Source organism: Crocodylus porosus, unplaced genomic scaffold (genome assembly GCF_001723895.1).
Source record: "Crocodylus porosus isolate Cpor-Errol unplaced genomic scaffold, CroPor_comp1, whole genome shotgun sequence".
Taxonomy (NCBI): domain Eukaryota; kingdom Metazoa; phylum Chordata; order Crocodylia; family Crocodylidae; genus Crocodylus; species Crocodylus porosus.
In genome coordinates this window covers 39938137-39954501 of record NW_017728951.1, presented here as the reverse complement: position 1 = coordinate 39954501, position 16365 = coordinate 39938137, and the positions used below count along the sequence as shown (strand labels likewise).

Below are 16365 nucleotides of genomic sequence, written 5' to 3'. Positions count from 1 at the left end.
ATTTTTATAAAGCCAGCCACCTTTATAAATTTCTGCCTAGGGGAAGAAGCATGCTAAAGTTTTTTTGGGTTTTTTCCTGGTCCCTGGATGTACTGTCAGCATTGATTATTCTAGTGGTGAAATAGGTCTCTGTGAGAATGAGAAGCCTTTTGCAGAAAGGCGTTTTTGTCCTGAGAAGCTCTGTGCAAAGGAGCGTACAGCGATCTGACATTAGGGTAGGGAGCATTTTACAGTGACTCTGTCAGAGCTAAATGGTCATCTGATTTGTTTCAGTTTTACATCACTTGTTGGAATTATGGTGATCTTCTCTTATTTTGCATAAGAAAATATTTGATTATTGTCAGTACTTTCAAAAAGATTCCTGTTTACTGTGCTTTTGTATGGCTCTATTAGGGTGATGTTGTAGCCATGATTGTCCAGGAATTATGAGAGATGTAATGATTTTTGGGGGATGATATCTTTTATTGGACCAACGGTATAGTTGGGATAAAGTTAAGACAAGCTTCAGGTTGCTGGCATCCAAATACCTAAGTGTTGGGTGTTTAAATCTTAGAAAAACGGGAGGGCAAATTGACATATATTTTGCAGCTGTCATTCAGTGGCAAAAATCCAGGTCACCTGAAGAAGAATGCTTTGCATTCAAAAGCTTGTCTGATTTTGTCCCAACTATAACAGTACAGTTAGCCCAATAAAAAGTATCACCCCAAAGAAACCCTCGATTTCCACATAATTCCTGGATAGTCACTACTACAATATTACTCTAACACTACCATAACATGGAAGATATCAAAATCCTATTTTTGTATGCAGTTTAATTTTTAACTACTGCTACAGATTAAAAGAATCTAGAAAAAGTTTCCAAATAACAACAGATGGTAAAAAGTGAATCTTCCCACTGATTTCCAGTTGTGCTGAGGATCCTCCAGTTTTTCCTCCCTGCTTTTTACTTGCCTTCCTTCGGATTGTACCTTGTAACTGCTATCCTTAGTTTGTAGAATTAGCAGTATTCACTTTAAAACTTGTGAATACCAAGCAAGGTTTAGTATAATTTGCCAAACTTTCTCCAGTCTTCTCAACATAAAGTGTATTGAATCTGCTACACTGTAATCTTTCTGTTTTGAAGCAGGAATTTGGTATTGCAGGAAGACCCTGCAGTGGTAATACAATGAAAAATAAAGATATTTCTTCAAAAGGGGTTGTTTTGTTTCAGAGTAACTGTGGAGAAAAAATCCGAATTCGCCGTGTGCTGATGAACTCTCCCCAGATCATCACTATTGGTTTAGTGTGGGACTCGGATCACTCTGATCTGGCTGAAGATGTCATTCACAGCTTGGGTACTTGCCTCAAACTGGGAGACGTGAGTCTACTGCACTTTTGACAACCTCTCAAAATCCTTGCATTTCTCATGTGGGGGTCTGGGCTGGTCACATACCTGCTGCCACCTTCTTGATATTCTTTTCTTTCTGCATTTGACCATCCAGGTGACACTGTAAGAGAAGCTTAGCTAGATCCAAAGTTCTAGTCCATTGTGAATGCTTCTTGGAGCCTGTGAATATTATTGGAACTAGTCTGACATTTTATTTCCTTGTCTTTCCCATTCCTATAGTTACCATAACTCTTATTCTTGTTTTTTTGCAGTGCTAGTTAAAGTAAATTGTCCCACTTAGTACTGAAGAGAATACGTAAGAGGAAGTGGCCCAGTTCTTTAGAAGGCAGTGTCTCCTTTTCAAGATGGCCAATTTCATTATTGTTCAGAACAGTGATTCTCAGCCTGGGTGCCATGCAATATTAGCACTGTTCAGTGTACTAAGACCTACACATGATTCACAAGATAAACCCAGAGATTTCAGATAGGAACTACAATGTCAAAACCATTGTGACCTGTTGTGGTGTTTCTGAGTACTTTACAACAGGAGGATTGATGCATTTTTCTGTAGTCAAAATATGAGCAAAAGCTAAAAGCTGTAACTTTTTAAGTCTAAAAAGGTTGAGAACAACTGGCATAGAACAATGCCATCTTTTGCTTCTCTTTACCAGTAAGAAGTTACACCTATTGGGGCGGACTAGGTGTAACTCCACCTAGGACTCCACCGTCCTTTTAAAGGGAATTTAAAAAAAAGTATCTTTTTTTTTTGTAATGCTTCATGAATTAAAAATTGAAAATGGCCCCAAAGTGCAAATATCAGATATAAATCCAAGTTTGTGGGTGTTATTTTGATTTTTGTTTTGAATCAATTATTGATGGAATATGTGGGTTTATTTCCATTTGAAGAACGGATTTCTTCAAATGGATTTCTTTCTATATTTCTAACAGAGCCAAAGTTAAAAAAAAAAAAGAAAAGGAATTGCACCTTTGATATAAACACCTTTACATAGCAGCTTTGCCCTTGAAGTCTGACTCTTGTGTTTGGGGTCTGGCAACCTTAGTTTTGTTGTCACTTCTGCCACTGAGTTTGTCTGTTACCAGGGGTCAGTCATTCTGTACCTTATTTTTTAATAGAAGGAAAAACTAAGAACACACCCTCCATGTAAAGCATTTTGACATATTAAAATGAAAAGTAGGATGTTAAATGCAAAACATTTTATTCTCTCCTTTCTTCTCTCCACCCTAACTCTTTTCAAGCTCTTCTTCAGAGTAACTGATGACAGAGCAAAACAGTCAGAATTGTATTTGGTGGGAATGATCTGCTACTATGGGAAACATTACTCTACATTCTTCTTCCAAACTAAAATTCGCAAGTGGATGTACTTTGATGATGCTCATGTTAAAGAGGTAAGAAAATTGGAGTTTATTTTTGTAAACCCAAGGAGGTTGGTGGTGTTGATGAGGGCATAGCTTGATATTGATTTCTTATGATTTCCAGAATTTTGTATATTCTCACATTTTGAGTTCTAGCTTCATACTGCTCTTCCTTTTTCTGAATGAAGTAACATCTTTTGTAATTCTGTTGGAGAAGACGCTTTCTCTAGAAGATCTGATTTTTCAAAAAAAAAAAAAGAGCATCCACCTTTAAAAATAAGGCCTGACAGAGGAGAGAGTGCAAAGAATCCGAAAGGGATTCAGGAGGGGAAAGGGGAGAAGAGGAGAATGGAAGTGTGCAGTATCTTTTTCCTTCTCCATTCAAAACTTCTTTCTTGTTTAATGGGGGGGAGTCCCATAATCTACACTATTGCTCATCTTCATGGTGTCACCTCAGACTGTTGTTTAATTCCCATTGACCTTTCTTTGATTTTTTGGTGCCTGCACTGCTGATGGCAAAAGCTGAAACAGCTGTGGACTTCTATACAGCAGACACCTGCATGGCAACCAGTACCAGGTAACCTGACAATTGATCAGTGGTACCAGAAAGCCTGCTAGTCTTGCCTTGATGCTGTTGGTTGAGATCCTACAATTTACTTGTGCTTATGGTTGCATTTCTCCCTTTTCCCCTCCTGAGAAGTGGTACTGGTGTTAAGTCCCTAGTGCTCATGTTCTCAGTTGAAGTATCTGGTTGGCATTCCTTTCTAGTGGCTGCTAGTAGCTAATCCCTAAGGCACAGTCTCCCCTTCTTTTTTTTTGCTGCACCTAGGATGAAGCCAAAGGCAACAGCACTAGGTTATCGGCACATGATTACTACATTACATCAGTTTTCAGGGTTCCATTTCATATCCCTACCCTTTTGTCTCCCTTGCTGCAAAGGTAACAAAGGAAAGCTTCCTGCTATAATTTCACCAAGCACAGCCTCCAAAGAAGTGTTCTGAGCCTTTGGTAGAGAGGCTATACTATGGAGAAATGTGACCATTTGTTCTTGGTCATGTTTCTCTATAGTAAACACCGTGCCGAGTGTTACGCAGTGCTTTACCAGAGTGCATATGTAAGAAGCCAACGTGTTGAAATAGATCTTTTCTGAATTGCCTTAAACCTGTACTAAAACACAAGAGGGTGTTTTTGAATGAATAAGGGCTACACTCAAGAAATTAATGACCAGCAGGCTGAAATGGAAAATGCAGTCATATTGACCTTTTTAGGAGAAGAAATGCTGGTACAACAAGGTTGTTAATACTTTGAATGGTGGGTGAATTCCCTCCAGGTGTTAGTTTTGACATGAACTAACCCCAGTACTGGAAATCTGATTTGTGGGTGTGGGATTCCCCCTAATGTATCTTGTCTGTAGTGATGGATAAATTGTTTTGTTGGTACCAAAGATTAAAATAATAGTAATAATAATAATAACAACAAAAACCCAAACAAATAAAAAACCTACCTGGTTTTGGTCAGTGCTGGGAAATTTCATGTGGTAAGAAGTTTTATAGCATTGATAAACTCTGAATAGGAAAGACTATTATTTTAACTTCAGTAATTAGCATTAACGTAGTTTTGCGCATGTAGCCCTTAGGCTATGCACGTTTTTACAAACTTGATGGATGAATGCAGGCTGTACAAGGATGCGGACTATCCAGAGTCTTTAGAACAGCATAGCCCATCCCCTGGCAGGATTATCTTGAGCTTGGCTGGCAGCGGTGGCGGGGAACGGGGCTGCCTCCCTCCCTGCTCGCACCACTTTTAGCTGGCTCCAGCTCCGACTCTGGCAGCCGTGCCCAGCAGAGCCTGCGCTTGCGGCCGTGTCTTGGGGGGAGTCTGCAGGTGGGCAGTGAGAATCTACAGCGAGCCCCGGCAGAGCCTGCACTTGTAGCCATGTCTCAGGTGAAGCTACAGGCAGGTGGTGAGAGTCTGTGGTGAGTCCTAGCTCCAGCTCTGGCTCCGGCTCTGGCGGCCGTGCCCAGTAGAGCCCATGCTTGCGACCATGTCTCAGGGGGCGGGGAATACACGGACTATTTTATGAAAATACAATTTTCTGCGTGTTATACATGGATGCGGGTTATATCAGTGTGCGGGCTATACGTGCGAAAATATGGTAGTTGTTTAAACCAGTGGCTCTCAATCCTTTGGCCCTGTGGGCCAGTTGAGCAGTGTACAACCAGTTCGTGTGAATCCAGCCCTATGCTGCCTTTACCTAGCCCTGCACACGTGGATTGAGCCCTTCGTTGCCTCAGCTAGCCCTGAGCACCCAGGTTGGTTCTGCCACCTCCACACAGCCCTGTGGGCCCAGATTGAGGTCTGTGCTGCCCCTGCCTGGCCCTGTATTCCCAGATCAGACACATGCCAATCCCATCCACACTGGGGCTCTGTATCACTCCCATCTGGCTCTGTGTATCCAGATTGAGTCTATATTACCTCTGGCTGGCCCTGCACACTACAGTCAGGCCCACACCAGTCTCACCTGGCCCTGTGTGCCCCAATTGGGTCCTCTGCTGACTCAACCCAGCCTTGCATACCCAGATTGGCCCTGTGTGTCTGATCTAGTGTGCAAGACCAGGTTGTCCAGCCCGCAGGGCTCTCCACAGTTCTAAATTTGGCAGCAAGGGAGCAGCAATTAATACTGCTATCACTCTGCCACTGCCAAATTTTTGAACTCAGGGAGCCCCATAGTCTAAATCACATGGCTCTGTGGATTGGATCTTCCCTACAGGCCAAGGGTTGATCACCTCCTGGTTTAAACATAAAGCAGTAAATAAATTAATAGACAAAGTGGTTTTCAGTTCTTTCAGCAGTGGGCTTCTGTCCACCTGGTGTTACAAATAATGTTCTTTTTTTTTTTTTTTTTTACAGTGTGTTAGCTGTCAAAAGAAGGGAAAGACATGCCAATTTTAATTAACATCTTACTCCAATTACATTTCAGGATTTATAATTGGAATGAAATGCTTCTCCACGTGACCTTCTATAGTGGTGCTCTGAAGAAAATGATTACAGCCTTCTTTTCAACCACTTTCCAGTAGTTTGTCATTACCTGGGGCATTCATTACTGGATTTTAAAGGCCAGGTGTAAAGAAAATGTTACTTGATTGTAGGGTGCAGCCTGGGAAAAACAAGTCTCAATGAAAATGGGCGGAGTTTAAAAGAAAGTAAAAAACAAAACTAAGATGTTTTTGTTCTTGTATTATTATTTTTTTTAAATTCAGATTGGTCCAAAGTGGAAAGATGTTGTGACCAAGTGCATTAAGGGTCATTATCAGCCTCTGTTGCTGCTTTATGCTGATCCAAGAGGAACACCAGTGTCAATGCAAGACCTTCCTTCTCAGCTGGATATACAGCAGTATACCAGGACCTGCTATGATAGTGAGGACTCAGGTAGACTTGCTAAACTTTACAACCATCCCTGTTGCAGCCTTTTTGTATTGAAATTGTTTGCTTTATCATGTGTGGATTTTTGCTCACATGTCTGTGTTACTGTTCAAAGCCAAACTAAGGAGCCTTGGGAAAGATCCTCAGTATTTAACCTTTTAAACCTTTCATTCCCAAATGAATGTTTCCCTAGGTTCTGTAAGCACATCCTTCTGCCTCAAGGACTTGCGGAGGTTGTCTTTTAAGATCAGACATCACTTGGAGGAGAACAGACTGTGATGCTTCATACGTTTTTATCTCATTTAGGACATCTCAGTCTCTCTGGAGCACACTCAGATATTGCCAGTCAGAATTCTGAGAGACGGAACACTATTGCTAAGTCCAGAATTCTGCTTCATAAATACAGTCCTCCACCCGGGTGATAAAAACCTGTTATTCTAAAATATCTGCCAGTTGAATTCGTAAGTCTATCCACAGTTTTTAACAGGAAAGAGACAGGAGCAGTGATGCAAAAAATACATACTTAAAAAAATAGAAATGGGGGGGGCAAAGATGTCTATGATAGAAGAATGTTAGTAGAAAATTTATTAAAGAAGCTTAATCAGTGTGCTGCTTGTGAGGATATCGTAAAGGGGTTGCAGTAAATAGAAAGTAGACATAAGTTTATGTTGTGGTGCAAAGAAGTTTGATTCGACCTGTAGATGTTTGCAGATTAGATCTGCACATGAGATTGGGTTCATAGGTTGCTAAGGGCAAGGTGAGAGTAGAACCAGAAACACAACAGCTTCCTTCTGAACTTCAGCCTATTCACACAAATAGTTACAAAAGCATTTGTGACAGACCTGGCCATCTCCTATAACTCTTTTCTCCATGACCTTTATGGTTGGTGAAAATGTGGAGCCTCTACTAATAGATTGTCAGTATATTTAAATAAAGGAATCTACCACTAATCCCAAAACGAGCAATATTCTGATCAAACCTACAGAAGCCATCACTTGACAAAAGATCATGCAAAATACTCTCTAGAGCCATGCTTCTTGTTTCTAGGAAAGCTACTTAAGAAGCCTTCCAAAAAGAATCCCCTGTGCTGCATCTTGACTGCAGCTACTTTTGTGGACTTCAGGGTAAGATATATTAAAAAAGTCGTTCTGAAGGGTCTGGTGAGAAACTTGAAAGGAGAAATACCTCTGTATTCATTTGCCTGAACTTTTCTGTAGTATTGGATTCTGGTTTATCCTAACCTGTCTCCCAAAAGCTTTGGGGTTGAATAGAAATACCATAAAATGATTCAGGTGTTTCTCTTCAGACTGAACCCAGAAGTTTATTATGAGCCACCTGCTCTTCTGTCTCTCTTACTGAGTCCCAGGAGGCCCAGTCCACTCTACATTTATATAATATTTTTACAAAGCTGTTGAGAGGGTTGGCACTGAAGTGCCAGCAGCCTACAGATGACATCTAACTGTACATATCCAGCTTTGTCATTGTGAAGTTGAAATCTTCACCTGCATGAACAGCAGTTGATTAAAGCTGAACCCAGGCCAGATAATAGACTGCTGGAAGAAAAAAGGGATCCAAAGAATTTGTCACCTTTTCAGTGTCTTTTCCAAAGAGGGTTTGTACTCTGTCATCCTGCAGCTTCAAATTTTTGGATTCCTCAGTAGTATTGGACGTGCCCATATAGCAATAACAATAATAGTCAATATAATAATCTCGCATCCATTTGCAGCAGGCCAGAAGATATTACCTCAAATGATAAGTAATACCATATTTACTCAAATATAAGATTACCCTGAAGCCCTGAGTATCAGACAACCCCCTTAGTTAGTTTCTTTATAGGGAAAATTTATAAATTTGCTACAATTTTCCAGGTATGGAAACTAATTATTGAAGGTTGTTTTGAATTTGTTACCCTCCCCACTGCTTTTTTTCTTTAAAAAAAAAAAATATACGCATACACACACACATACACATGCATGCATCTGTAACTTTATCGCATTGTCTCATGACTGATCCAGTTCACTTGACAGCCCATCACACACACACAGCTAATCATCATCATTATCCTGTTACAGTAACCATAACCATGCACCTGCATGCCTTTCAAATAATGCTGACTGCCTCCATTCCCTCCCTTTCCTACCCCCTCACTCTCCCCAAAATCCATCTGTTTTTCCTCCCAGTCCTTAGTCCACATAATTTTCATTGCTGTCTTCTTCCTTGTCATCCTTGTCACTCACTACCTCTTTGCTGCTGTTATCATTGTCTTCCTTCTCATCCTCGTCATCTTCTCTGGGGGCCCTACTCCTGAACAGTCTGTATCAGTCTCGTCTTTTCCATATGATCTCCACCATCTTCTCCCTGTAGTCTTCTGTTGTCTTTCTGTAGTACCCCTGCAGCTCACTCAGTCCCATTTTGACAGAATCCTTAACTAAGAGGCTGGTGGGCTTGTAAATGAGCAGGTTCCTGGTCTTCCATAGGGTGTTTGTGAAGTAGGATTTGAGTGCGTCAAAGCCAGTTGTCAGGGTTTCTTGTTGCTTGGTTAGGTGTCCAAACAGTGCTGCCTCTCTGATCAGGATCTTTGTAAGCTGCAATGGACAGATTCCGGGGCAGATCATACATAGCAGGATATGTTTGGTCAAGCTAGTAAAGCTAACCAATTTTATGTTTGCTGCTGGCTTTGGCCAAGGACCCACTGTTCAGGGCCCTTACCTCTGCTGCAGCCAGGCTAGTAGATAACACATGGAGATCACTGTGGATTTGTCAGCAATGCAAAATGAACTAAGGAAGTTAAACACAGTTAAAGAAATAAACTATCACTTAGCTGTCTTCCAGCAGTTCTTCCAGGCTTCACCTTCTGGTTGCCTCTTATATTTCAGAGGTTTTGCAGAGCCTGTGGTCTTGTGCAAATAAATCAAACAAGCAAACAAACAAACAAACAAACAAAAAACAAGTGAACAGGAGGGAAGCATGCTCTTGGCCCTTCCAATTTATCCAGGACCTTGTAGAATCATGGCAGTTCCCAGATCCACAGGCGTATGTTGGGGAGTGAATACACGTCCCAGCATTGTAGCAGGTGACCTGCAAAATATTTCACAAAGCAAGCTGTTTTGGAGCCTCCCCTGGCTGCCAGTTTGCAGATCTGGCTTGTGTAGTTGGCTCAGAGATACAGCCAAATGCCTGGCATTCCTTGGCTCCTGGTCCATTTCATTTTATACAGCATGGTCCTCACAACCTTTTCCTATTTGGATCCCCAGAAGAAAGTGCACATGACCCTTTGGATTCTGTTGATGATTTGCTCTGAGGGGGCAAAGACCAGTGTGGTGTACAGAAACACTGGTAACAATACCACACTCACAAGCACCATGTGCCCCAACATCAACAGGCAGTTGTGTGTTCCAGTCTCCATTTCTGTCTGATCAAGGCCTCAGCCTTTTTCCACATGTTCTTTTGTTTCAGCTCTGGATCAAAGACCACGCCAAGGATCTTTACCCCTTGGTGGAGAGTGGAGACTCCCAGGGTAGACAGATCTCCAAGTGTGCCCATTGCCAGGCAGGTGCTCATGCCTACGTTGAGTTGTCTCCTGTCACTGTTCCATGTGCTGGGGAGCATTACAGCACTCTTTCTACCACCCATTTGTTTGCGTAGGACATGGAGGTTATCCATGTAGGTCCGGATTCTCGTGTCTTCTCCACTTTCCCCGGGGATCCTCACTCTGTTGATCCCGGGGTTTCACCTGATCCGCTGGCCTAGTGGTTCCATGATACAGATTAAAAGTAATGGGGAGAGCAGGCAGCCCTGCTGGACAACCATCTGTACTGTGCTCAGGGCAGTCAGGAAGCTGCTCACCAGTACCTTGCTGTTCATGTTGGTGTGCAGTGCTTTTATCCATGCAACAAAGGTCGGGGGACCCCCATCTTCTTCAGCATCTCAAACAGAAGTCTGTGAGAAACTTGGATGAAGGCCTTCTGTGGGTTGAGGTTCAGCATGGCAACATACAGCCTCTTCTCCCATTGGTACCATAGTGCATCCTGCAGTTGCAGCAGGGCTTCATGGATCTGTTGCCCCGGCACTGGGTACAACTGGTCCTTGTGGATCACTCCACCTATAACAGACTTAAGCCACTCAACCAAAACTTTGGCCATTAATTTATAATCAAAGCTCAGGAGCATTATGGGTCTCCAGTTTTTTAGCTCGTCCATCATCCACTTGTAAAGAAGGATTATGAGGCCCTGATCCATTACAGCCCCCAGGTGGCCCTTCTGGAGCTGTTCCCTATACAGCTCCAACAGGTCCAGGCCCACCTGGTCTCAGAAGGTAGTGTAGAACTCAGTGTGCCCCAGGAGTATTACCATACTTGAAACTGTGGAGAGTTCTGGTGGTTTTCTCCAGCGTCCACTCCTCCACCAGCTTCTGACCCTTGTTTTCTCAGAAGGCCCAGATGAGCTTCTGCAGACATCTCTGCATGGTCTTCGGGTCCTCTGGGCATGCTGTGTACATCTCTCTGTAGAAGGTTGCTGTTGTCTCCAGCTTCCCTTTGTTCAACCAGTTGCTCCTGGTCTTCTTCAGTCTAACAAAGTAAGCAGACCACTTCTCCCCCTCTTCCACCCAGGGGGTCTGTTTGCTTCAACAAGCCTTGATCTGGGCCGTCACCTTCTATATGACCTCCTTCGTGTCCCAGTCCCAAGTCACTTCTTTGTGCAGGCTCTGCAATTTGCAGTTTAGGCATTCATGGTGCCTCCTCTGCATCCAGGCTTGCCTTCTGCTGACCTGTTAGAAAAATGCCCTCATTCTCTCTTTGATGTTGGTCCACCACTCTGTGTGGTTCTGATACCCAGGTGTGAGGTCCTTCACTCTGCATAGCACTGTCTGAAGTCCCGCTGGGTCTTTTCATCTTCCAGGAGGCCCACATTCAGTTTTCATGCTCCTCTGGTCCTCTTGCAATGCCGCTCCCCCCACCCCCCCGCTTCAACTGTTAGAAGGCCAGTGGTCTGAGAAGCAGGTGGGTGTGGATTTGACTTGCACTGCTTTCCACCCCTCAGGAAGGAAGAAAAAGTCTATATGCAGCTGTGCATGTCCAACAGTGTCTACCTGGGTAAAGTTTTCCCCAAGTCCCTGGGCTCCTTTGCCCTCATCCACCAAGCTGTGGCCATAGACAAGTTGTCTTAGCATCCTAGAAGATCTGTCCAGACCTGTCTTTTGGCCTTCACTGTCTCTTTTGTGATGCAGTTGAAATCTCCTGTGATCACCACTGGTCAGGTACTAAGCATTGCCACAGTCATTTTTTCTAGGAAAGCATACCTCACTTTTCCTTGTTGGCCAGTGCATAAACATTTACAAGGTCATATTTCCCTCCCTCTGTTTCAAAGGTGACTTGTAGTAATCTATTTGCAATAATCTCTGTGGAGTGTAGGGAGAGAGAGAGACCACAACTGTATGCTTCTGAGACCACTGCCTCCTAACAGTAGAGGCAGAGATGAGGGTGCAACCCAAGAGGGGCAGAGGAGTAAGAAAGCTGAATGTAAGCCTCCTGGATGACAAAAGGACCCAGTGGGACTTCAGACTGTTATGCAGGGTGAAGGACCTCAGACCTGGGTACCAGGGCCACACAGAGTAGTGGGCCAACAACTGTCTCCTTTCAGGAGGATTATGACACCCGCTGTCCTATTGTCATCTGATCTGCTTTACGTGGTATGACCACGTGGCCACCATCTCTCAAACAAACACAGTTTTTGGAACTGGGCAGATAGACGTTTGTCTCCATGAATGTTGCTTATAGCTGGTTCAGATCTTGTTGTATGGCGTCCCATTTTTCTTTATCATGCTTCTTACATATACCAAGGCTGTTTGTATCCCCATTATAAAAGGTGTGAGCTTCCCCTCCCAGTGCTACAATAGGGAAAATAAATCAAGGGGGATAAAGTAGCCCTGTTGCCCTCTGTCTCCACCAGCTTCTTCTCCCTACAGCTCTTTCCCCCGCTTCTTACTGTCAGACCCTGCTCTCCCTGAGCACAGGGAAGTATGGGACAAATTTGAAAATGGTGACCTCGAAATAAACATACCTGTAGTAACTTGCGCATAAGGAAATTACTGCAGGTACCCACAGAAACTGCTGCAAGTTTTAGCACAGGTATACATATACGCACTTTTAAGCAGCCCTTCTGTATCTACTTAGAGAGAATACAAATGATGCATGATATTAGTCTAAAGCCAAAAGGTTCATAATTTACCATATAGTTCATAGGGCTGTGTGGGCCCCAGGAAAAACAATAGCATTTCAGGCCATGGTGACCCCATGAATCAGCACTGATCAGTATGTGTGTATACTCCAGATACAATGGATCCAAATTCTAATTGGTCCCCCACTCATGACTGGAACCCAGTGTTCTTGTCAGTGAATTCAGGGATCCTCCAAAAATTTATGTGCAGATGAGGCACAGGGCAACCTGGTCCAGCTCCACCTCATGGAAGACAAGGCCACACTAATCATATGCAGCAGGCTGAGAGAGGGGCCAACAGAGGGATTCTAGGTGAACTGTTTGGTGTGTTATTTGGTGATGTTTCCCAGACATTTAAGCCCGGTTAAAAATGGGACTCATTGGAAATGGGAAAGAAAGGCACAGCTCAGCTGTAGGAGTGAAGAGGAAATTTAAATGTATGTAGTGTAGTGGCTTACTGTGAGCAGGCCTGAACTTTTGACCTACCCCTCTTGCTGGAATCTCACTGACCTTCATCAGCCTCTCTCACTCACCTGCCACACTTTGATGGTTTGATTCTCTTTGGGGAGGTTGGATGACTCTTTCGTGAAGGTCTGTCTGTCAGGGTCACAGTTTTTCTTCAGGGCTATACCTCCTCTACACCCTTCTCTTTTCCTCTCAGGCCTGTGATAGAAAATCCCCATTGATCTAGAATGTGGATGCCTATCAGGGTCCTCTCTCTGGACTCCTCCGGGTTCTGTAGTCTGCTGTTCACCAGTCCTTATTTCATCTCTAGCTGAATGCCTTCCCTCATGAAACTTAGAAAATCATTTTAGTCCTTGGATCAACTTATTTCTTATTGTCCTGCCCTTCTCTCCACCTTACTTCAGGCTTTACAAACTTAATCACCTTGGAAATACTGAGGTAAAGGCAGCACAGCTGTTCCTAAACACAAATCAGTCTCTTCTGTGCTACTTCTTCCCAGCTGCAATTCATTTGCACTAATAAAGTAGATCATGGCTTATTCCTTAACCATGGATCAAAATTGATGAAAAAATGATGTTTGGGAGTGTGACAGGGTGGTTGAAACACCCTGCCACAGGAACGTGAAGAAGAATACTAGGAAAAGAAACTTACCCAGAGATGCTAAAGAAACTGTGCTGAGCCGAAGCTGGAAAGATGCCATGCCCCAACTAATTAAGGAAAATAGCTGGGGCCACAGCAGTTCAAAGGCTGCTGCAGCAAGCCCAGCTGCTGGAGTTCGAGCCCAGGATGGGAAGAGCAGTGCAGCAGAAGAAGAAAGGAAAAGCCATGCCAAAAAAGAACAGTTGAGCCAAGAAGCCAGTGAATCGCATGCTGCCATGGGGGACACAGCTGGGAATTAAGAGGCAGCTGTCTTGGGACATGTGCAGGGAAGAGCAGGGCAAGCAACTAACCTAGAGGAGGACCCATCGACAAAGGAGTCCATAAGACTAGGACCGGACCCTTAGTCCAGCAGGCAAACAACAGCAAGCCCAGAACATCTGGTGTGGTTAGGGCAGGGTGGAGCCCTGCAAAGATAAGTGGACCTCCTGAGCCTTTAATCGATCCTTTTGTCACCCGGAAGTGTTTGGTACCTCTCTGTCATTAACACCGAGATGTGGAAGGACAAAATACTACAATTCTAGCAGGGAGACAGTTCGGTTCCAGGAGGCTTGCTTACAGGGAGGATGGATGTTTCTTGGTCTATGAGTCAGTCTGGTTGGCTTCCTGGTCTTCTGCAGGGCTCCACCTCCCTCTCACCCTACTCCTTTCCTCTCAGGCTGATGGTAGCTACTCCCCAATGATAGTGAGTGGGGAATACACAATGATATGACTTCTTGGGCTCTGTCAAGTTCTTTAACCCAGAGCACCTCGAGTTCTTCTTCCTCTGGTGTAATCTATGGTTCTGATAGGCTAATAATAGATCAACTCAGTGCTTTCACGTCTCTTCCTGGTCTTACCCCAGGCCTCACTGACTTAATTTATTTGAATATCCCTTAGATGCAGGATATAGTGTCTTGCTAAATTGTAAATCAAATCCTCGGGGAATTCTCCTTCCTCTGTATATTTGTCTTGTCCAGGGAAAATGAATCAAAAGGAGAGCTTCTTTTCCCTGGTTCTCAATTCCTTCATTTTTTTCACAACAAAAAATTAAAAAGAGCTCACTGTTGTTTTTTTACAAGTCTCAAGGGCAAATTATGCTGCAGCCATCTAGCTTCTGCCTGTTTTTTCTCCCCCCATGTGTGCTAGATACAATCCCTTCCTTGTTCTGGCTGCCTCAGTTTCCCTCCAGGCCCTACTCCTCCCAGTGGGACTGACCTCTTTTTCTTCTTGGTTGGTCTACCCCAGCCATTCCCATAGGTGTATTTCCTGCTGAGTCTGTGCTCTAGGGTTACTGCTGGGCTGATCCCTACTGCTCCTCTGCCTACTTTTATTTATCTTTCCAGGAAAGTGTAGCTGATCCTTGCTTGTGGCTTGTCATGGGTCTGGCGTGCAGAGGCTTTTTCTTGGATCTTCTCCACTCTCAATCTCCTACAGTGGTTCCCACTTCAGGGGATGCTGAATGCCAACCCTCTCTTCAGCATCCTCTTTTTAAGCTGCCTGGGTCTCTTCCCAGGCCAATCAGGATCAGCTCCCTGGGGTACATATTCTCATAGCCCCAGGGCCTGTCAGTTGCTCTGTTTAATCCTGGACTGTCTTTCCCCGTGCACTGAGGATACGCCACTTGTCCGTACCCATCTCAGTAAGTTTCTGGCCAGCATGGCTGGTGCCATGGGAGCATAGCAGGGGACTTGGCCACAGTCCCTGCCACATCATGCTTACTGGGCAAGTCCCTTGTTTGCCTCCAAACACCTTGGGGTGACTCTAACCCCTACCACTCTTGTCAGGGTGTGTCCTTCCCTTAATCTACATTCACCACCAGCCATCCTGGGGAATGTCTCCTTCTTTGCCCCATCTCTAAGGTGGCTGGAGTGACCCATGCTGCCCCGGTGTCTGCTTCACTTATCTTTCTCTAAAGCAGTTCAGATCTTCCTTCAGGGCTCATCAGAGCCTCGGTGATGCCCACTAGTTCAGCTACCTAGATCTTCTTTCTTTCCCTGGACTGCACAGCTTCCAGTTTTGCTGGTTTCTACCTACTCTGGGGAACACTGAATGCTACGCTCCCATCTAGCGTCATCTTTAAATGGCCAGTTCTGCTTTCTGGGCCAATCATAGCAGGTTCCCTGGGGCATGTGGTTCTGTGTCCCTGGAGCCTGCCTGTTTCCTGGATCCTCCTCCACCTAGAGACCTTCTTTCCTGGCACACCAGGGGTGCACCACTCTCTTGGACCTGGCCAGTAAGTCCCATATTGGCTTGGCTGGCATCACGGGTCCATAGCAGGAGTTTGACTCCAGCCCTTGTTACACTTACCATAACTTTAAAGAGAGTCAGTGCTGAAGGAGACTGCATGCAATGGGCACTACTATATGTCTTATTCAGATGGGCTGCACTAACCTAGGTAGTTTCCCATAAGTATATTTGCCCATATGGGCAAAATCATGCTTAGTTTTGGCTCCGTTTAGTCACATCATAGTTGATTTCCATGACTGAGCACATGCTAATTTTGGCAGCAGTTTAATGGTAGACAATGTATTTAGTCAAGTACCCTCCTCTGCCCACATGCTGACTGGGGAGAAAAACCTCATCTTGTCTTTTGAGTAAATACAGTAGTTCAGGCTGATAATTGCATGTCATGCTGTCTAGGACAGAGACCCTACTCCCTGGAGAAAGTATTAGATCATACATAGTGCTACAAAGTGCACTTAAACTTTGCTTAATTCTCTTGAGTCTATTTCACAGTCTGTGCTTTGGCAGGAAGCCCCAGGCTACAGGGGTGGGCAGATGAGAATAGGATGGGATTCAACACTGACAAGTGCAAAGTGATGCACCTGGGGAGGAACAACCGGCACCATACCTACAGGTTGGGGAACTCCCTTCTTGTCAGTA

At 44.2% G+C, this 16365-nt stretch overlaps 1 protein-coding gene across 4 annotated transcripts in view; it reads left to right on the top strand.

The window, feature by feature from the left end:
• Positions 1 to 16365, top strand: part of USP54 (ubiquitin specific peptidase 54) — a 150891-nt gene that overhangs the window by 93583 nt on the left and 40943 nt on the right. For all 4 annotated transcript variants that reach the window (XM_019555848.1, XM_019555849.1, XM_019555850.1 and 1 more), the window contains 3 exons: positions 1211 to 1357; positions 2624 to 2773; positions 6001 to 6169. In XM_019555848.1, the coding sequence (XP_019411393.1) occupies positions 1211 to 1357; positions 2624 to 2773; positions 6001 to 6169 (466 nt within the window). The remainder of the gene's footprint in view (positions 1 to 1210; positions 1358 to 2623; positions 2774 to 6000; positions 6170 to 16365) is intronic.